We start from the raw sequence: 20,355 nt of genomic DNA, 5'->3' as shown, positions 1-20,355 counted from the left end.
AATGATACAGTTACCATTTACAGTAATACAGTAACATGATGCAGTAACATTTTGATATTTTATATTCAAGCTAGCCTGATTCTATTAACATTGCACTGTACAAGTAAAACAAAAATCACCAGACACAAGACAACACTAAGAAACAGTGAGTAAGTAAGAAACACATGTCAGTCGTCGTAAGTCTGTCCTTCTGTCTGGAAGTTTTTATCCACCAAAATGTGTGACTGGTATATTGCTGAGAATAATATGGGCTCTAAATTCAGATTTCAGTGCACTGCATATACACGTTGCTTTAAAGGAGGCTTTAAAAGTAGTTCAGCAGAAAATTCTGTCATTATTGTCAGTAATATTCTTTCAGCAGTCCATAGGTCTAATAAATTATTTGGCGTAAGCTTGAAAGATATTTGTAGGGACATGCACCCTTTGGTTGGGGAGGTTCTACATTCCTCTTTAGGTGCTGAGGGAAGGGCTGAGGAGAATATAAGACCCCAGCACAGACTGTGAGACAAAGTAAGCGTCCGGTTTCCAGTGTTCAGCTCCATAAGTGAAGTCTGCCAGGATGAGCCGCAGTCCAGAGAGGATGTCTTCATACCGCCGTCATTTCGAGGGCACTTTGGCAGCCAGCTCTGCCTGCCAGCTGCGGGCTTCCAGTCCATCTCCCACCCGGAAGGAGACCCGGCATCGGTCAGCAAGCTTCACCCGGAGTGGTGAGACAAGGGGGCGCATGGCCCTCAGTAACAAGGCTCGACTGACCAGGTGGGTAACGTGTAAAAATGTATTTATTGGTTATTTATGTTAGTTGTGTTCAGATTTGTCTTTTTAAAGAAGTGTGAAACAAAAAATACTAACATCAATCAGAAAAAAGTTTTCTCTTCCTTTCCTAAAGCAGTACAAGTATGGGAGCTCTGTGCTTTGGTGTGTCTAAGGATGGTGAGCTGGAACTGGACCTGGATGTGGCTGCAGAGGAGAACCGGGCCTTTATGCTGACTCGTACCCACGAAAGGCAGGAGATGGTCATCCTCAATGACCGTCTGACAGTGTATATCGAAAAAGTAATCTGCAGTCCAACCATATTCTGCTTCTGTGTTTATAATAAAACCTGAAACACATACACACAGGTCTGCTCTGTTGTCTGTTTTTCTTATTCAGAAATGAACAAGAACATAAAAGTTAATATTACACATAGTGCTTCATAACCTTTTAAGATGAAATGGTAGCACATTGTACATTTTGGGGGGTTTTTTGGTTTTTTTTTACTTTTAACCTGTTTCTCATGCTCCTTGCTTTAGGTGAGAACACTGGAGTCAAAAAACAAGCAGCTGGAGGCTGAGATTGAGGCCCTGAGAAGCAGCTATGACAGATCATCTGGGCTTAGGAAACTCTACGAGTCTCAGCTGAAGGAAGTGAACAGGGACGCAGAGAAAATGAGAGAGCAAAGGGTGAGAGAGAGAGTCAAGTGACTTTTTAAGTGGCAAACTGAGAGAGCTGGTGTGGGTCCTTATTGTAGTCACCACTGCATTATTTCACTCCCTTATTTGTTCAGTTCTTACCCCTCAGCAGTAAAATATTGATGGAGTGTTGTTGTCGTCCTGGGGGACGGGGCTATGGCTCCCCACACCCTCTAGCAGATTGTTACATGGGCAAACCTTTTGAATACAAGCACGCTCATCCACACAGGTGTACGCACAGGTGCACACACGGGTGTTCACTGCTCACAGACACAAACTACACCTTTGTTGACTGCTACCTCAAAGGACATTGTGCGCTGCCGGTTCTGCGTGCTGCACTACAACATTCAATATTTAGTATTTACTGTTATTTACACTAAGCTACATTATTGCGATGGTGTTGTGTTTATTATGTTGCTCTCTTTTTTTCTCTCTCAACAGGTGATCCAGGAGATTGTTTCTTTATAAGTGCCCCTTCTTACTGTCCCTCTTCCCCTCTGTTTTTCTTTCCCTCCCCCTCTCTCCTTTTCTTTCTCCCTTTCCTGTCCCCCAGCCATGTCTATCCCGTCTGTAACAACTGAAAATAAAATAAATAATAATAGCAGAGGTCGATCAAATGGACCAATACGGCAAGGCCTTCAGACAACAATTCTGATGGCTAAAGAACCAAACGGGACAGGCAAAAAACAAAAACAAACAAACAAACAAAAAAAACCCACCAGCCTCTATCAATCTTGTACTTAGAGCTTGTTCTTGTGCTGTCATGATTCCACAGTCTCTCTTTTTTCTTTGTTTTTTTTCTTTCTTTTTGCAGAAACTCTGGTGTGGAAAATAAGTACCCTGCTGGGATAAGCTGGCCAAAGTGTTAAAATTTTATGTGTGTGCGTGTATTTGTAATATTTTGTTGCACATAAATGATGCACACCTCCTCTATTCACCCTGCTCACTCCCCCCCACCCCCAACAACAGCATCCAATACACACTCAACACAAGGCTCCAGCCTGTCTCTCTCAACCACCCAGGTTAGGAGGGAACTGAGGAGGATTAATGGCAAGAAGGCAGCGGGCCCAGATGGCATCAGCTCGAGGGTCGTCAGGTCCTGCGCGGACCAACTGTGTGGGGTGATGGAGCACCTCTTCAACCTGAGCCTGAGGTTGGGAAGAGTCCCACAGCTCTGGAAAACCTCCTGTGTTGTACCAGTGCCAAAGACTTCACGCCCCAAGGACCTCAACAGCTACAGGCCAGTGGCTCTGACATCCCACCTGATGAAGACCCTGGAGCGGTTGGTCCTGGCTCAGCTTCGGCGCCTAACAAGCTCATCACTGGACCCACTTCAGTTTGCCTACCAGCCTGGCATTGGCGCGGATGATGCCGTCATTCACCTCCTACATCGTTCCCTCGCTCACCTGGAGACCGCTGGAAGCACTGTGAGAATCATGTTCTTTGATTTCTCCAGTGCCTTCAACACTATTCTTCCCTCGGTTCTGAAGGACAAGCTGGAGAACTCTGGAGTGGACCATCACCTCACTACCTGGATCCTGGACTACCTCACCGACCGACCACAGTATGTGAGGACTCAGGGCTGTGTGTCGGACAGGGTCGTCTGCAGTACGGGGGCCCCACAGGGAACGGTTCTGGCTCCGTTCCTCTTCACCATCTACACTGCAGACTTCTCCCACAATTCCACCCAGTGCTTCCTGCAGAAGTTCTCTGATGACTCTGCAATAGTCGGCCTCATCACTGATGGGGACGACAAGGAGTACAGAGGTCTGACCCAAGACTTTGTGGACTGGTGCCAGCTGAACTACCTCCAGATCAACGCCAGTAAAACCAAGGAGCTGGTGGTAGACTTCCGCAGGCACAAGCATTCTCCACTGCAACCACTGAACATCCAGGGTATGGACATTGAGGCTGTGGACAGCTACAGGTACCTTGGTGTTCATCTGAACAACAGACTGGACTGGACTCATAACTCAGACGCCCTCTACAGGAAAGGGCAGAGTAGGCTGTACCTGCTGCGGAGACTCAGGTCGTTTGGGGTGGAGGGCCCACTCCTGAAGAAATTCTATGACTCTGTGGTGGCTTCTGCTATCTTTTATGGCGTGGTCTGCTGGGGCGGCAGCATCTCTGCTGGGGACAGGAAGAGACTGAACAGGGTGATCCGAAGGGCCAGCTCTGTTCTAGGATGCCCTCTGGACCCAGTGGAGGTGGTGAGTGACAGGAGAATGGCGGCTAAGCTGTCATCCCTGTTGGACAACGTCTCCCACCCCATGCAGCAGACTGTGACAGCACTGAACAGCTCCTTCAGTGGGAGACTGCGGCACCCACGGTGTGGGACGGAGAGATTTCGCAGGTCTTTCCTCCCCACTGCTGTCAGACTCCACAACAAAGACTTTAACTGAACAAACACACACATCCACACATGTGCAATAACACTAAGTGCAATAATCTTTTCTGGCATCGTTGTATTTTTACTCAGTTGTATATAGCATTCGTATTCTATTTTTATCTTATTGTATATTTTTATTCTATTTTATTCTACTGTATATAGTATATTATTTTATTCTATTCTGTACAGCTGTGTACTGTATTTATTCTTATTGTATTCTAATTTTTGCGTCATAACTTTTGCACTGTCCACTTCCTGCTGTGACAAAACAAATTTCCCACGTGTGGGACTAATAAAGGTTATCTTATCTTATCTTATCTTATCTTATCTTATCTTATCTTATGCGGTTCTTTTTCATGTTCTTGTTTTTTTGTGTATTGTCAAATGGTTTGCAACTGTGTCCTGTTTTCCTCCTTTACCTCTTTTCCCACATTGGGTAGCGCTAGCGCAGAGGGGTAGCACTGTTTTTTGATTCTACAGGAGTTTGACAGTTGTATCTGTGGCCTGTACAGGATCTGTCTTTGGCAGCCAAGGCGGCAATGTTGGGCCAGTTGGACACGCTGAAGGCAAGATATAATGAAGCCCTGGAGACCAGGAAGAAGTCAGAGTATGAGATTGAGGCTCTACGCCCGGTATGACACAATGAAAAGTCAATTTGTAACTTTGAATAAAGACACTTAGCAGCTGCTTGTGAAAATAAATTACATTTATATCCCTGTTGTTTCTGTTCTTCTCAGAATGTGGACGAAGCAACCTCAGCCCGGATTGCGCTGGAGAGGCAGCTGGAAAATCTGGAGGTTCAACTCTCCTTCCTGCAGAGAGTTCACAAAGAGGTAACACATAGCTGCCTCGTGGTTGGCATGTCATTCATATTCCCCATCAGTGGTTTAACGGGCTGTAAATTTGCTGGTTATTGTCAAATCCAGCTCGTGTTGATGGACAGAGTGAGTAAGACCATAAATATTGCAGTTATCTATTTGGTGTGAAAACTTCAGAGGAAGTCAAACAGACAAGTTCTGATTTATCTGTGGGGCAGAGTGGTAGATTTGAAAATGTTCCTAGCTCATTTAACTGTCCCCCACCCGTGTTTGTTTTTGTTCTACTGAAAGGAAATTGAGGAGTTGATCCTGCACATCTCTTCAGCATCCTCTGAATCTGACTTCATGTTTGGCCTCCCAGACCTTTCCCCTGCCCTAAAACAGATTCAGTCTCAGTACGACAGCATTGCTGCCAAAAACCTGGAGGTAAGTGGCATTGATGAAGCTGAAGTATGCCCCGACTCTGGAGAATTAGTCTCTAGATCTCTTTGCATCTCATTCTGTGTTGTCCAGGAAATGGAGACCTGGTATAGAACCAAGTTTCAGGATCTTGATAACACCTCCAGTGAACATATTCAAAAAGTCCGAAGTATGAGAGAGGAAATTGCTGCCTATAGGAAGAATGTGAGTGTTACTTTCTGTTCTTCTTGTGGTTCATTCTGCAACTTTTCTGGATACTCAGTGTACATATGCACAATTAGATCCTAGACAAAGAACATGAACTGGAGGTACTGAAGACAAGGAATGAGTATTTGGAGGCCGAGATCCGTCACAGATTGGAGAAATATAAGAATGAAGAGAAGGGCTTAGAGGTAACTAACTGACTGACTTATAGAGATATTTTTTGTCATCCTATGGCCTGATCACAACAAAAAACATACACCTCTGATGTAATTTCAACAGGAGCACATTGAGGGAATTAAAGTGCATTTGAAGGTGAGCAAGGAAAAGACTGCTCTGCTGCTGCGAGAATATCAGAACCTCCTGAATGTCAAGATGGCTCTGGAGATTGAGATCGCCACCTACAGGTGAACAAGCATTACAATAGGTTTTAAGCACTTAGAACACTTAAACTGTTAATGTGCACACACACAGATGTGGGTGTGTGGCTTTTACATCAAGTAGAAAATAAATAGTATTATGCAAAAGTCTTGAGACACTCCTTTTTTTCTTTACAGTTTGCTTCCAAAGAAACAGATTTCCCTTCTAATTTTCTCAAGGCTTTGTGAAGGTTTTCAATGTTTTTCTTTGGACATTGCCACCCTTTTTCACTAATTTTCAGTCCAGTTCTTGTACCTGTCCTTATTTGGTAAACCACTTAACACTGAGCTATTAATCATTCATTTACAACTGATAAATGAAGCCTCATTAGAAATGGCCTTAGTGGAAGGGTGGCTGTCAAGAAGGAAAACAGGAAGAAAAGGTGGAGGTATGCAAAATTACACAAGATGTGGAAAGAAAATCGGGCAACAGATCAGATGGATGTAAACCGGTAAAACTTTGGTTCAAATTGTCATCAGTTTTCCTTTCTTTTTTCGTATGTTTGTGTGTTAGAAAACTGATTGAGGGGGAAGACAGCCGATTGGGTACCATGGTCCAAAACCTTTCCTTGACTGGAGGCTTGCAACTTCCTTCCAGTGATAGCAAATGTGCTCTCTCAGCACCTTCAAAGCTGGGTGGATCTTTGAGTGATACAAGCGGTAACAGCACTGAGAGAGCTGCAGGTGCTGGCCGAATAGCAGCAGCCTCATCAGACATCCAGGCTGATGGTAACTTAGAGAAGCAGGCAACAGTGATGTCCAAGAGAAAGACGGTCCTCATCAGGTAGAGGATGACTTTGGCACGGAATGCATGACACATAAAACCTGTAACATTTTCAGCCAGATCTCTAGTGACTACACAGTAATCATATTATTCTGTCTGATCTCCCCTTTCCCAGAACAGTTAAGACAGATGAGGACATTTACGAAAGTGACACACAGGAGTGCACCATCGTCATTTCCGGAGCAGCCGATGACACAGATGAAGAATAAACCCCCAGCTCTGTGATTCTTTTTGAGTACATCTGGTGTGCCGTCATCACTCCGCTCTGCCTGGTCCTAACTCGCTCTCAGCCTCTGCTTATCTAACCCTCCTGTGTGACATGAGCATGTCACTGAAAGTAAGAAAAATAAACAGCAAGCAAAAATAGTTGTGGTTGTCAATTCAATCATAGAATTCTATCAGTGTTACTTCACTGTAATTAAAAAAAAAACCCACTCTCCTTTTTTCCATTATTTAATTCAAATAATAGCAGCAAAGCCGATTCAACAGTCATTATGTAAACTTACATGATTTAATGAAAATTAAGGGAATTATTTAAAATAACTGTTCACAAATACCTGGGACCAAGTGAAATGACCACCCACATTAAAACCAGCTGTTTGACTGTTTAAATTTTATATACACACACACAATTCCCCCAACCTTTATTAATTCCCCTCATGTGTACCCCATCATCAGAGTGACAGAAATACAAAGAAAATAAGGACAATATAAAATCATTTGGTATCACCTGACTTTAAAAAAATAAAAAATAAAATAATGATCAGCAATTCTGTAATTCTGATCGATCAATATGGTGTGTTTGTGTGATTGTGGTTCTAATGCAATGGTTTGGGTTCATCCCCAACTCCTCCAGCAAGGCGATACACTGCAAGGCTGACTTCATGTGCCAGGGCGTCAGCACTCTCCTGAAACAACACAGAGAGCCAGAGTATTATTCACAAAACCCTTCCCTTCCAGATATTTTTTAACCTCAGTAACACTGGCTTGAGAATCAATAACAGAGAAAACTTGGAAAATAGATTTCTCACCTGCGTGTCTGCCTCTGCATATACTCTCACCACATCCTCTGTGCCAGAGGGCCTCACGAAGGAGCGAGCCTGTCTGTATTTCTTCACTAAATTGTCGATGGCCTCCTGCAGGCCTGCTGGGGTCACCGCCCGCCTCTCTGCGTCTGTTGTGTCTATCACCCTGCGGTCCGCCACCTACACAAAAAAAGAAAAAGAAAAAAGATCACCCTCAGGAGCCACTATCTCTAACTGGCTATGTGCAGGGTTATAGTAGACAAACGTTTATCTAAAAAAATAAAAGCCTCCTTAGTTTGGTTCGGCACTGCTGTATCATACTATGGAATAAATTAAATGTAAAGTGCGTATTTCTTTCTATCAGTCACACTTTATATCCTGGATATAATACATAACTATACAATATGAGCACCTTGACTTTAAGTTGCCTATTTGGCAGGTCGGTATAGATGGTGTCCCACTGCTGGATAGTCATTCCTTTGATGGCCAGTATGGCTTCAATCAGCAGCATGTCAGAAATGGCATCTCCTACAGTCTTTAAAAGAAAATATCAACGTTAACAACAGAGCTCCATTGTCTGCATGAGCTCAGTTCAACATTGATGTCAGCGTGAGCGTGCCTGGTTGATGACGTTGATCGTGTTTCGCAGCAGGAGAGCTGCTTTCTTCCTCTCGTCGTTGACGTTTGTGTCCTCAGCCAGCTGCTGGATTTTCTCTTCAGCTGCCTTGCTGAACAACACCTGATCCAAACACAAACAAACGCAGGATGACACATTACTTCTGATTTTTAGCCTTACAGGTGATTTTCAGTGCATTTAAATATGTGTGCATATGTGTGTACTCACTGTTCCGTGGCCATTGGCCTCAAAGTACACACCGACATCAAACTCCTGGGCTACATGGTGAAGATGCTTCACTCCAGTCTTCGTACACCTCACTAAGACCTAATTGTCAAATAAATCTGTGAGAACCGTCCTCTCCATATAAATACTAAATAAAACACCTGAATTCTCTGTGGAATTTTTTTTGTCACCTTCATTGTGTTCTCCAGATAGTGTGTTGAACTTCCATTAGCATAAGCAGTTTGCACTACTGCTATCTTCAAGTCTAGTCCAGCCTGTGCATTCCAAGGGAGAAAAAATACAAAGAACAGCGATTCTTGGTAAGTGCGTGCCCGTATGTCATTTACATGATTTTTTTTTTTTTAGAGTATACCTGTGTGAGCAGCTCTTTGAGAAAAGTGCTGATGAGGGTAGCCATCTTGTCTCCATCCAGCAGGTGAAATGTTCCTTCAGAGTCTGTGTAGTAATAAACTATTCGATCGGCGTCGCCATCAAAGGAACAGCATCGCTCTCCTGGGTTAATCTTAATGCCTTCATGTGAGAATGCAAGACAGGTCTCGCATATTAAAACGATTACAGTACATTCAAGTAATTTAACTGGCCCTATGCGCACCTGTTGGGGGTTTTTGCTGCACCTTCACATAGTCGGCTCCGCACTGGTGGTTCAGCCTTCCTTTGCTGCCATCATTATTAAGAGAAATTTGTAGCTCTTTCTTCAGGTGACTCTCCATCTCACGTACCTTCAGAGCCCCAATGCCATTAGCGCCATCCAGGCAGAGGTGCTTCTGGTCATCCGTACGGTTGGACGTCTAATGGAAAGAAAACCATGGAGGAGAGAAAGAAAGGAGTAGTTCCTGGATGAATGAATGTATCATAAAACACGTTGACACAAACAAACAAAGAGTGACTGAATGCAAGCGCAAAATAACACACGACACACTTCTGCTTCTTACATTCTTGGTGAGCTGAATGAAAGCTTGGCAGAATTTAGTGTAGTATCCTTCCACTGTGGCCTCTCCATATTTACCCTGCGTGTTTTGACAGCAGACCATGTAGTGAAGCTGAGGGGTGGTCACCAAACCATAGTCTGAAAGGACAGATGGAAAGGATAAAAAGGCAGATAAGGAGCCAGAAGAAGAACCAACAATAAAAGAACAAAAACAAAAACAAAAAAGCCAAGCAAAGAAGGAAACTAATACATTGCAAAGCATATATTTTAATGCAACCCAGCTGAGGGGCAGCCAATCACAGGAATATCTTTTAGGTATCCACTTCTCTTACCTTTGCTGTGACCACCAAGAGCAGAAACTCCATCCAGTACTGCTTGTGAAAGGCTGGCACTGCTGCTCCTACAGGCAGAGGACACGACTGTAAAGAAGCTATTCTACTCATACACACAGGTTTATATTTGATCAGTTTTTGATTTATTTGTTTGTAGTAAGACATTATACCTAGTATCTTTTCCCACAAACACATTAGCCTCCTGGCTCATGTTAATGGCCTCCTTTTCTATAATGTTCTTCAGAGCAGTGAGCAAGTCTTCCTGATCTGCATTGGCCAGCTGGGTGGCATGCTCCTCCCAGTCCTGTGTCACCATCTCGCCCATCGGGTCAACGAGCTTCACACCGTTGTCTTCCTACACAAGTACAGACATGATGAGACAAACAGGAATGGGCTGAAGTTGTAATTTATGATGAAAATAAACCATAGCTATTTGCGCTTATGAATCCCTCTAACCTCTGGGTTGTGCGATGCAGTGACCATGACACCGATGGTTGCTTTGGTCTTTTTGGAGCGCACTGTGGCCAACAGACCCATCCTGAACATGATGTGGTCCAGCTGTTTGGCGTTGGTCCTGAAGCCAGAAGTACCATACTGCAAAACAAGCCCTGCGGGCTTCGGGTGCAAAGCGGACAGCTTTGATATTTCTTGAAATTCGGCCATTGCTGAAACATATCAGAAAAGCATCAGTGGCAGAGAAAGTGTTAAGATCTTCCTTAAAAGCCCCGCCATGTTAACCTTACTTGAATTATAACATGTACAGTTATTATTATGCAATAAAAGCAGGGGATTCAAGCTACCGATGCATACCATAACACTTATCAAAAAAAATGATTATCTGTTTATTAACAGATAATTTTTAAAATAAACTCTTTAACAAACAATGGACTATTTAGAGGAGTTCTGAAGTTCCCTAAAAGTTCCCTGATATTGTTTTTAAATAAGGAATTCTCGAAAAATGTTCTTTGGAGAATTTTGTACAAGTCTTTGTTATTAAAGAACGTTCCCTTTGAAGTTTGTCTTTAAAGTTTCACAAATTAATTTTGAATGAAAGTTTTATGATGGTTAAATGAAGGTTTTACAAAACAAACCCTCAGAGAACATTCCTAAAAAAAAGAAAATTGCAAACACTAAATTTGTAGGAAACACTCTACACATCTTCTCTCAAGACTCTTTTTCATAAAGTCCTAGAGGGAATCTTCAGGGTGTGCTCCCTCTAAACAATAGTTTTCACAAAATAATTTCTGGGTAACTCCTCAGGTAGTGTTCCCTGGAGGTTCCTGAAGCCTCTCTGAAGGTTTCAGAGAATTACATTTTTCAGGGAACCTTTGCTAAAAAGGTTCTTCACATTTTTTGTGAAGAAAAAAAGAATTCCTTTTACAGAAGTTTGCACTGCCAGATTAGTAAATCCAGCATACACTTTAGCTGTATTAAACAGAACTATAAAACCAAATTCATTGGAGTAATAAAGAACATCTTATTCAGAAAAGCAATGTTGTAAAATCGGTAGAAACGAGAGGTATGAATGTCATCGAGCTTGAAGTAACTCATGTACTAAGTACTATGTTAAAATGGTTGGAGCATTTGTAAAAAATTAACATTATGGTTTAGTATCCTGGCATATCTTTTACAAAAAGCTGGAGGAATAACATTAATGTTGATGTAATTAAAAGTTAGTTAAGTTTCAAGTTTTCTGATTATCACGCTGTTAATTAAGTTACATAGACACTGTTCATTAATGGTTGTCGTAGAAAAAAAAAAGCATTTCCTGTGTTAGAATATGATATGATTAAGTTTCGGGTTTCTATAAAGAGCCAAGGTGGAATTTCGGTGTGTAAGCCTTTTGATTATTGGAAAGTTTTATATTTATAAGTGTAGTTTTGTTTATTCCAAGTTTTTCTGCATTTAAAAATTATGCAATTTATCTTCAGTGTATAAAATGATTGGAAAAGAGGAATGCTTTAAAACAGAAATACTTGGAATGAGTTAATTTAAGGTACTTCATTTATTTGTTTATATTCTGTTTTTCTTTGCTGGCTGGAATATTTGATGAACATGTTTGACAGCAATGCCTGTTTGTTTACTTGAAGGCAGTTTAGTAAAAGGATAAATAAATAAATACAATTTTGGCTCTAGCAAAGGTAATACCACCTGTATATGTTATGTGTGTGTGTGTGTCCCAGCTTTACTGTTTGAACATATTTGCAAAACAAGCCTAGCAAACCATGAAGGTTATTACTATAAATAATGGTTCGCTAATCGTAATTTGGGTAAAATGTTTTAATTAGTCGTGATTTTGATTTGAGGTCACATGCCCAAGCCCTTGTCTGGAAATGCTTACTTTATTAAAATGCTGTTTATCATATTTAACCATATTTAATAGATTAAAAACACGGCGACTGGACTAAACACTGACAGCACTTAATGAGGGCAAAGTATAAAGCTCAATAAAATGAAGCACAACAAATGAATGGCAAAGAAAGTTACGTGCTTCTCCCAAGTAAAATAAGTTACATAAAATCGTCTCAAGCCACATAAACAAAGAGACTACAATAAACGCGTTGTGTTTAAACCAAAGGTTGCGCTGTGCAGCAGATTCGCTTAATTTTAATTTACTTACTGTTGTGTTTTCTGAAGTATCTCCACTACAGTGCAGTCAGTGAAAAGCTTCCTGGATCTAGGTTCCTCCTTCTCCCTTCTCACGGGAGACGTGGCTTCATTTCCGCGTACGTCACGTGTTGCGAATACACAGCGCATGCTCAGCCAGAGTCGAGCGTTTTTTTTTTGTTTGTTTCTTTTTTATACTTTACTGTCGGTACATTTTATTTTCCTAATTATTGTATTTTTTTTCCCAGCTCATTTTCACAATGAGAAAGACAACAAAAACAAAAGTAAAACAACACAGAAGTAAAACAAAATTAAAATACAGAAGTGATACAACTGAGGGTTCTATTTAGAGCTCTGCAGAGCACTGGATCGTGACGTCGCCGACGTCATGCATTATAGTGCCCTGACTGGGCACCTCCCGTACACTTCATATCAGACATCTCTTTCATGGATACAGGCTGCAGGACAGCTGCGAAAGCAAAATCTTTATTCCTTTGTTTCCGGAAAGCCAGCTTTTGAAATGCGACAATGAAATCTGGGTAGGATTTTACACCTCAGACACACAGAAGTCTCTGCGACTCCCTCTGACTGGCATCACCACAAGCCCTTCCACTTGCTGCTGCACCAAAACATGAAGTGCTGTAATGAAACACTGTACCATAATAAAATACATGAAAAACAATTTAACGTATGAATTACTCTAATTCTGAAAGATTCACTGTACAGTTTAGTGTAACTATAGTGTAGAAACGTAAGGGCATTATGACACTGCAATATTAAAATTCCAAGTAAAACCTTTTGCCTAATAAAGATGTATGTGGTGCTATAAGATGTAAAATTATAAACTGGAAAAGAAAATAAATATGTAAACCTGCAGCATTAAAAATACCAAGTAAAAAGAAACTATGCAAAGTGTCTTTGCAGGGCCAAAGATCCAAAAAATGTTTTTCTGCATGAATCACAGAGCCAAGCCTCACTGGTTGCCTGACTGAGTCCCACAAATGTTTTGTTGAGAAAATGTTGCATTCTGTGTTGATCTTATAGTAAAGAATGCTAGTAACCCAGCTTCTACATTTAAATCAGCATTATGGGTGGGTAAGTACTGTACATCTGTGTGGTTTTAAAAGCATTTTATGAATGTCTGTGTACTTGAAATGGTTTGGCCTGTAAGAAAGGGGAAAGAGTTGCTGAACTAATAAAGTTTAGCCTATATGAAAGCGGGAAAAAAATGTCAACTGTGTGAGTTAAAAGTTTCAAGAGTCTAGACTTTATTGTCATTATGCAAGCATAACAAAATGAAGGCAATACTTCTTCACACAGTGCAATAAAACTTAGATAAGCTAAAAATACTGACATAAATATGAATATAAACGATATATATAAACATAATTTATGACATGCGTTAAAATGTATAGTTTGAATAAGTGTGTATATGTCTACTCACAACTATATAAAACCATTCCAGGTGACGACCCCATGAAGCTCATTAAGAGAATGCCAAGAGTGTGCAAAGCAGTAATCAAAGCAAAGAGTGGTTATTTTGAAGATCTAAAACATGTTTTGAGTTATTTCACACTTTTTTGTTTCTGCATAATTCCATATGCTTTAAGTGAAAATCTACACTGTAATAGTCATCAAAATATAGAAAAAACATTAAATAATTAGGTGTGTCCAAACCTTTTACTCATATTATATTTAAATATATGTATGTGTGTAGTTTCACACCTACTGATCACTAGTTCGGCAGCGTAAGTCACCATGGCAATTTAGCCTGGCAAGAAGTGAATCCAGGGTCAACCTTGAAGTTAACCTGGATAAGCCCAAATCTGGCTACAGGCTGGTGTCCATCTTTTTTAAAAAAAATAATTATCTTGTTAATAATTAAATTAAAAAACTTAGCCTAAATAACAAGAACATAAACAAGATTCACAATATCAGATAAGCCAAGGGCTCATAATAGCAGCATAAATGACTAACTTTGGTTTTACGTGAACAACAACATGGCCGGGTCTACCCAGAATGCATCGTGATTATCGAGCTCTCTGGCAGAGTTGAGCTACAAGCAAATACGCTAACTCACCATATGGCATACATCCCCAATATCATCTGCTCTGAATACAAAATACGTGATGTTCCCAAATACAAAACAAAAAAATATTGTGATCAGTAGTTTTTTGTGGTTTAACGTGTGATTAAAAATACCTCTGCCGATCACATATTTAAAAGGAGCCTGCTTAGAGCAGGAATTGTTTCACCTTCATCATCTGTCACTCCGCGTGATCTACGAGCAGCCCCGGTGGGATACAGCCCACATGCAGCAGCTAGTATGCCACCATGACGCTGGTGTATTAACCCTTTGGCGCAAATTGATAGCGATTTCTGTACTGTGACCCCCCCATGCCCACACCCCTTTAAGAGACGTGGTGATGCGACGTGTGTCACCCAACGCTGTCCGAGAAGCTGCCGAGAGGAGAGTCTGGATGGACTTGTAGACAGGTCAAATAAATAAACAAACCACAGGGGGAAGGGGAAAAGGAAATTCCCTCCTCGCTTTTCCTGTTCCCGAGCCTCTTGCGCTGCGCAGTGTTGGCGACGGGAAGCGGTGCGCAATTTTCTATCTGAGGAAAGGACCACAGCCTGAAACGGCATTTCCGAGCCGAGACTGACGGATCAAAGAGGAAAGAAAAGCCGCAATCTGACGACCTGCTTTGCACTGCGGGTTCTTCGTTTATTCAAAAGCTTTTTTTTTAATGCAACAACGAAGGAGGGAAAGGGAGCCAAAACCGGTGTTCCCCCCAACAGGGACATTTGACCGACTTATGCAGCGCTGATTTATATACCTTATTTTTCAGAAACACTGTTCTACGATTAGACGAGTCTATTCCATTGCTGGAATAAATTTCACCGGGTTGAGAAAATAGCTTTCGTCGCCAGCTTGTTACATAACCGAGTGGCTTTAGCTCTCCAAGGTGCTGAACTGAACGCTCGGAGCCTATAACAGAACGAGCCACCGGGAATTCACAACCTTGCGTAAGTCTACTCATGCAACGGCGAATATTAACAACGTGACCACACGATTTACTGCGAAAATAACATTTATCCAGCTCATTTTCTCTGCTTTCCCCCCACCCCCTCCCACACATAAGGTCGCAGGCCTATATTATCTGGGAGAGGGACGCACTCATCTCACTGAACCGCAGGGAAGAAGCTGGGTTGTATTCGTATTTTTCCCCCCTCCCCCTCACCGTCCTGTGGTGAAATAAATTCCTGAGGAGGTCGAAACAACTAGGAGAAAATGTCGGGGCAAACGCTCACGGATCGCATTGCCGCTGCGCAGTACCAGCTAACGGGATCGGATATGGCCCGGGCTGTCTGCAAAGCCACCACTCACGAAGTGATGGCGCCCAAGAAAAAGCACCTGGAATGTAAGTGTGGCCCTCATCCTCACTGCACTGACTGTAGCTTTATAGGTCCTAGGCCTTACATATTACACAGCCACACACGCAGACCATGCCAGCATTATGGGCTTGTTCGTTCCGTTTACTTAAATGGGTGTGCTGCAGGATATAGTAGCCATGGTGATGACCCCCTCTGTTGACCCTTTGTGTCCAGCGAAGATGGTGGACACCCAGGGAGAAAGAAGGAGAGATTGGGAAGGAGAAACATGTATGATTTTAAGGTAGATTGACAGACCCATTTAAGTTTCCCTTCCCCTGCTGTTTCAAGGCCACTTTCTTTTACTCCATGCTGAAACCGACTGTAACCGAGGTGGTGCAGCGTACAGGAGCCTGTGCACTAACTGGGTTAGAGTGGAGCCATTTAAGACCAATAAAGTCACAGCTGAATTAAATTACAAACCTCACAGCTTCATTGACACATCTACAGATGACAGCAGGAGCCACCTCCACAAATCATCATTACCACAAACACTGAGTCAACCCAAAGCAGTGGCACTGCTCTGGATAGTTTGATTGGCTCTTTTTCTTGTATGTCTGCCTGTGTGTTTTCCAAGGTTGTGTGTGTGTGTGGTCAGGTCTAGTCTGGTCCTGTGTCTTCTGCTAGGACTTTATATCTTGTGATCCACTCCCCTGCTGAATAATTTAAAAATCAGCCAATGGCTGTCTTGCATAATTTACAAAGCCAAAGGTGACAATGCAAAAGCTAGACTACACCAGAGAGCATTGTTTCCTCATTCTCTGCTGCTCCATGTGATAGTTTCAGTGTTTCTAGCTTTCAGTGGTGCTGATTTGGACATGTGCATGTGTGGACGTGTTGGGAAAACCTTTACCGGCATTGCTTGTAGCCTTTTTGTCCAAGGACATAAAACTGCTGCAGACATGTAGAGATTTCTCTATATATTTTCATTTAGTAAGCTATAACATAAACATGTGTCTTTTATTTCCATAATCAAATAGGTTATACTGGGTCTATTTCTAGGGTAATTCAACAGGGCAGTTCAACAGACCTCTGGTATGTAGGCCACTGTGCCTCTGCTGCAGTCTTGGCTGGAGGAAATTCCTCACCTCAAAACAGTAAAACACATTTTCACTATGAAGACCTATGAAGAACCACACATAGCAAAAAAATCTAATAAACAACTAAAGGCTCACTAGGGTAATTTTTAATGATCAAAACATTTCTAATTAGCTAGCTTTCAGTGTTTTTGATTAATAATATTAAATATATTATGCAACTACAGGTTTTAGTTATTGCTTGGTGATTATTAGGGTTATTCAATGCTTGACATGCATGTGTAGCGGTGGTTGTGCAGTGCAGTTGCCAAGGGAACAGATTAATAGTGTCAGGGGGCAGTGTAATGACAGAAGGGGACTCTGAGAAGAAAGAGTGGAAATGACATGCCTGTCATCACTAGACTGCAGAGGAAATCACAATGGATGTGTAGCTATTAAACTGAGACATTTGTTTTGGTCTTTCAGTACAGTTAACTGTCTGACCTTTTTAGTGACATGGTCCACTTTTATGAGAACAAATTACTGATTTGATTGTCTTCAGCAACATAATAAGTAGCCTTAGAAGAAGCAGGTGTGTAAATATGGATTAGTAAGAACATACAGGTGCCTTTCCACCCATGAATAAACTACAAACTAAAAGCTCAAAATGTTATGTGCTTTTCCTTTGGAGCAAAAATCGCCTTGTCTTTTGACTTAGATGTCTGTGTTTGATTTTATTATGAAACGTGCTGGGGTTAAATGACACACTGCATTGAATTTTGTATTTCTGGTTTGTCTAGTCATGCATGGTTATGGCAAACATAGTGAAAGAAACAATGGAGGGCATGTACAGAGTTAATGTATCCACCCAAGGTCAATGAAAGAGTAGCGTTTTCTCATCACCACAGGCACTGATTGTCCGTTTTTTAAATGTCAAATTGGTATAAAATTGCTGTTATGAAGAGTGTCCCAGTGTTCTTACCTGATCTAGAACTATGTCATACGAGCTTTAGATTATTCAGTCAGTAGTTTAGTACCTGAGTCAGCCTGGCTTTGTCCAGATGTAGAACACGTGCCCACTGGCATCTATAAACTTCACAAACTAACATTTTACATCTCCTCGATTTAAAGATGCAATTCATAAGTGGAAGGGGTTGCTGGATTAATGATATGACCTCACTTATATGCTGTGTGGGCCAGTCCTTGGTATTGCCTATTGTCAGTGACTCTGGGAGGGGGCATCTAAAGCATGTGTGAGGAAGTATAAATGCAGGAAGAAACCAAACTGCTAAGACATCAGACATCATTGAGTTTATGTTTTTTTCATTGACTGTCTTTCATTCAGCATGATTAAAAAGAGTAAAGAATCACAGACTGTAAAAAAAAAAAAATCCTCTCCGGACAACATTGCTATTCCGTCACCTGGTGCTAGCTAATTAGCATGCTAACTTAAGCAGACAGTACAATATACTAACTTACATATTTGACAACTTCAACATACTGTAATGTCCTATTTTTTTAATTCTTCACAGTCTGTTTAGTTAGATTAAGTTTCTAAACAGTGTTTTAAAGAAACACTGTATATATTGAAAGTGGAATATTGCTATTTTCAGATTGCAGAGTAACATGGAAGAGGCTTTATGGTGTAGTGGATTATAAGTGAAAGATCCCTGGTTTGATGCAGACCCAAAGGGAAGAGACACAACTTCCTTTTGGGTCTGCATCTGCATAAAAATTCTGCCAACTCAAACAAATGGAGCTACTTGCTGTAGGGAGTGTGTGGTGTGGGAGCACTAACTTCCTAATTTCCTGTTGTCAGCGTGAGATGAATTTACTAGCTTTGGCTAATTTTGATGTATTTAGATAAAGCAAGGCTAGAAAGTTTTCCCCTGTTTTGAGAACTTATGCTAACCTGTGCTAACCATCAAATATCTTTATCCATGCACTGTATTTCACATATAAACACTAGAGTACTGGTAGAATAGAATAGAATAATCCTTTAATTGTCCCACAAGGGGAAATTTGGGTGTAACAGCAGCAAGAAAGACACATATACAAACAAACAGTACACAAGACACAGAACAGAAACATACACAATTTTTACATATTTACATCAATGACAATGGTTACCAAAAACAGAGTACTGTACCTTTATTAAATTAAATAAAATTTAATACAGATCAGAGGCAAACCGTGGTTATAGTGTGAATCGGTTGATAAAATAGTGCCAAGTTACAGCGCTGATGTAAACATCTATGTTTGTTGGGAGCAGTTCTGATTGTACAGTCTGACAGCTGCAGGGAGGAAGGACCTGCAGAAACGCTCCTTCATGCATCGAGGATGCAGCAGTCTGTCACTGAAGGAGCTCTGCAGTTCAGTAACATTTACATGCATTGGGTGGGAGACTCTGTCCATCAGAGATGTTATTTTGGCCAGAGTCCTTCTGTCTCCCACCACCTGCACTGGGTCCAGGGTGCATCCCAGAACAAAGCTGGCCTTCCTAATGAGTTTATCCAACCTCTTCTTCTCAGCTGCCAATAAACTACTGCTCCAACATACAACACTGTAAAAAATGACAGATGCCACCACAGAGTCATAGAAGGTCTTTAAAAGCGCTCCCTGGACTCCAAATGACCTCAGCCGCCTCAGCAGGTAGAGTCTGCTCTGACCCTTCCTGTAAAGAGTATCAGTGTCGTGGCTCCAGTCTAGCTTATTATTCAGGTGAACACCCAGGTACCTATACGAGTCCACTATCTCAATGTCCACTCCCCGGATGTTCACCGGTGTCAGTGTGGTGGGTCTGCATCTCCGGAAATCCACCACCAACTCCTTGGTTTTCCTGGCATTGATCAGCAGGTGGTTCTGCTGGCACCAGTCCACAAAGTCCAGTCCACTGTCTGTACTCTGAGTCATCCTCACCTGTGATGAGGCCGACTATGGTAGAGTCGTCAGAGAACTTCTGTAGGTGGTAGCGTGGGGAGTTGATGGAGAAGTCTGCAGTGTAGAGGGTGAAGAGGAACGGTGCCAGCACAGTTCTCTGTGGGGCCCCCGTACTGCAGACCAGCGTATCAGAGACACAGCCCTGTGACATCACATACTGTGGGCGTTCTGTGAGGTAGTCCAGAGTGGTGGTCCACTCCCGATAGCTCCAGCTTGTCTCTCAGAAGTCGTGGCTGGATGGTGTTGAAAGCACTAGAGAAATCAAAGAACATGATCCTCACAGTGCTTTCAGGCTTCTCCAGGTGAGTCAGAGCTCGGTGCAGGAGGTAGATGATGGTGTCCTCCACCCCGATGCCAGGCTGGTAAGCAAACTGCAGCAGATGAAGACCTCACCAGGGGGCGCAGATGGTTTAGAACCAACCTCTCGAGGGTCTTCATCAGATGTGATGTTAGGGCTACCGGCCTGTAGCTGCTGAGGTCCTTGGGATGGGAGGTCTTTGGTATGGGTACCGGAGAAGACTCTTCTTCTCCTTGAGGAGAGCCTTTATTTCAGGATTTATCCATGGCTTGTTGTTAGAAAAACACCGTACCTTTATGATGGGTATGGTGTTGTCCACACAGAAGTTCATGTAATCCGTAATGCGGTCTGTGATGCTGTTGAGGTCATCCTCCAAAGGGCTGCAGAGGTTGTCCCATACAGTAGAATGGAAACAGTCCCTCAGGGCCTCTTC

At 42.1% G+C, this 20,355-nt stretch overlaps 3 protein-coding genes across 5 annotated transcripts in view; 2 read left to right on the top strand and 1 right to left on the bottom strand.

Moving 5' to 3' along the window:
• Positions 1-533: 533 nt before the first annotated feature.
• On the top strand, positions 534-6,995 carry ngs (notochord granular surface). 3 transcript variants are annotated; one of them, XM_086263735.1, is made up of 11 exons: positions 534-756; positions 887-1,052; positions 1,290-1,439; positions 4,350-4,469; positions 4,575-4,670; positions 4,947-5,081; positions 5,169-5,279; positions 5,357-5,467; positions 5,559-5,683; positions 6,210-6,479; positions 6,600-6,995. In XM_086263735.1, the coding sequence occupies exons 1-11, from the start codon at positions 560-562 to the stop codon at positions 6,601-6,603; spliced, it is 1,485 nt and encodes a 494-aa protein (XP_086119861.1). In that variant the 5' UTR covers positions 534-559; the 3' UTR covers positions 6,604-6,995. The 3 variants fall into 3 exon arrangements, with proteins under 3 accessions (XP_086119861.1, XP_086119860.1, XP_086119859.1); XM_086263734.1 differs by having other exon boundaries at positions 890-1,052; positions 6,595-6,991; XM_086263733.1 differs by having other exon boundaries at positions 6,595-6,991.
• On the bottom strand, positions 6,839-12,862 carry pgm3 (phosphoglucomutase 3). Its single transcript, XM_086263732.1, has 13 exons — positions 12,247-12,862; positions 10,083-10,291; positions 9,797-9,981; positions 9,627-9,694; positions 9,299-9,432; positions 8,959-9,154; positions 8,719-8,876; positions 8,537-8,620; positions 8,349-8,447; positions 8,124-8,243; positions 7,917-8,039; positions 7,511-7,684; positions 6,839-7,387 (listed from the first exon to the last, which is right to left on the bottom strand). The coding sequence occupies exons 2-13, from the start codon at positions 10,287-10,289 to the stop codon at positions 7,298-7,300; spliced, it is 1,638 nt and encodes a 545-aa protein (XP_086119858.1). The 5' UTR covers positions 10,290-10,291; positions 12,247-12,862; the 3' UTR covers positions 6,839-7,297.
• A 1,718-nt stretch (positions 12,863-14,580) lies between these two features.
• Positions 14,581-20,355, top strand: part of LOC147312415 (clathrin coat assembly protein AP180-like) — a 30,650-nt gene continuing 24,875 nt past the window's right edge. The window contains exons 1-2 of the mRNA XM_086263736.1: positions 14,581-15,263; positions 15,380-15,658. Coding sequence (XP_086119862.1) covers positions 15,529-15,658 — 130 coding nt within the window. The 5' untranslated portion in view covers positions 14,581-15,263; positions 15,380-15,528. The remainder of the gene's footprint in view (positions 15,264-15,379; positions 15,659-20,355) is intronic.

The sequence above is a fragment of the Aulonocara sp. 'chitande type north' Nkhata Bay genome, linkage group LG15 (assembly GCF_057382095.1).
Source record: "Aulonocara sp. 'chitande type north' Nkhata Bay isolate Kocher_YH1m ecotype deep benthic linkage group LG15, A_spYH_male_GT1.1, whole genome shotgun sequence".
NCBI lineage: Eukaryota > Metazoa > Chordata > Actinopteri > Cichliformes > Cichlidae > Aulonocara > Aulonocara sp. 'chitande type north' Nkhata Bay.
Note: the sequence above shows the minus strand (reverse complement) of the source record. Positions and strands in the feature narration are given on the sequence as shown.

Coding starts and splice junctions, on each gene's coding strand:
- ngs (XM_086263733.1), top strand. CDS start 560: ATGAGCCGCAGTCCAGAGAGGATGTCTTCATACCGCCGTCATTTCGAG. Junction 1,053..1,289: donor TGACAGTGTATATCGAAAAA/GTAATCTGCAGT, acceptor TCCTTGCTTTAG/GTGAGAACACTGGAGTCAAA. Junction 1,440..4,349: donor AGAAAATGAGAGAGCAAAGG/GTGAGAGAGAGA, acceptor TGGCCTGTACAG/GATCTGTCTTTGGCAGCCAA.
- pgm3 (XM_086263732.1), bottom strand. CDS start 10,289: ATGGCCGAATTTCAAGAAATATCAAAGCTGTCCGCTTTGCACCCGAAG. Junction 9,695..9,796: donor TTTGTGGGAAAAGATACTAG/GTATAATGTCTT, acceptor CTCTGCCTGTAG/GAGCAGCAGTGCCAGCCTTT. Junction 8,621..8,718: donor TCAAAGAGCTGCTCACACAG/GTATACTCTAAA, acceptor TGGAATGCACAG/GCTGGACTAGACTTGAAGAT.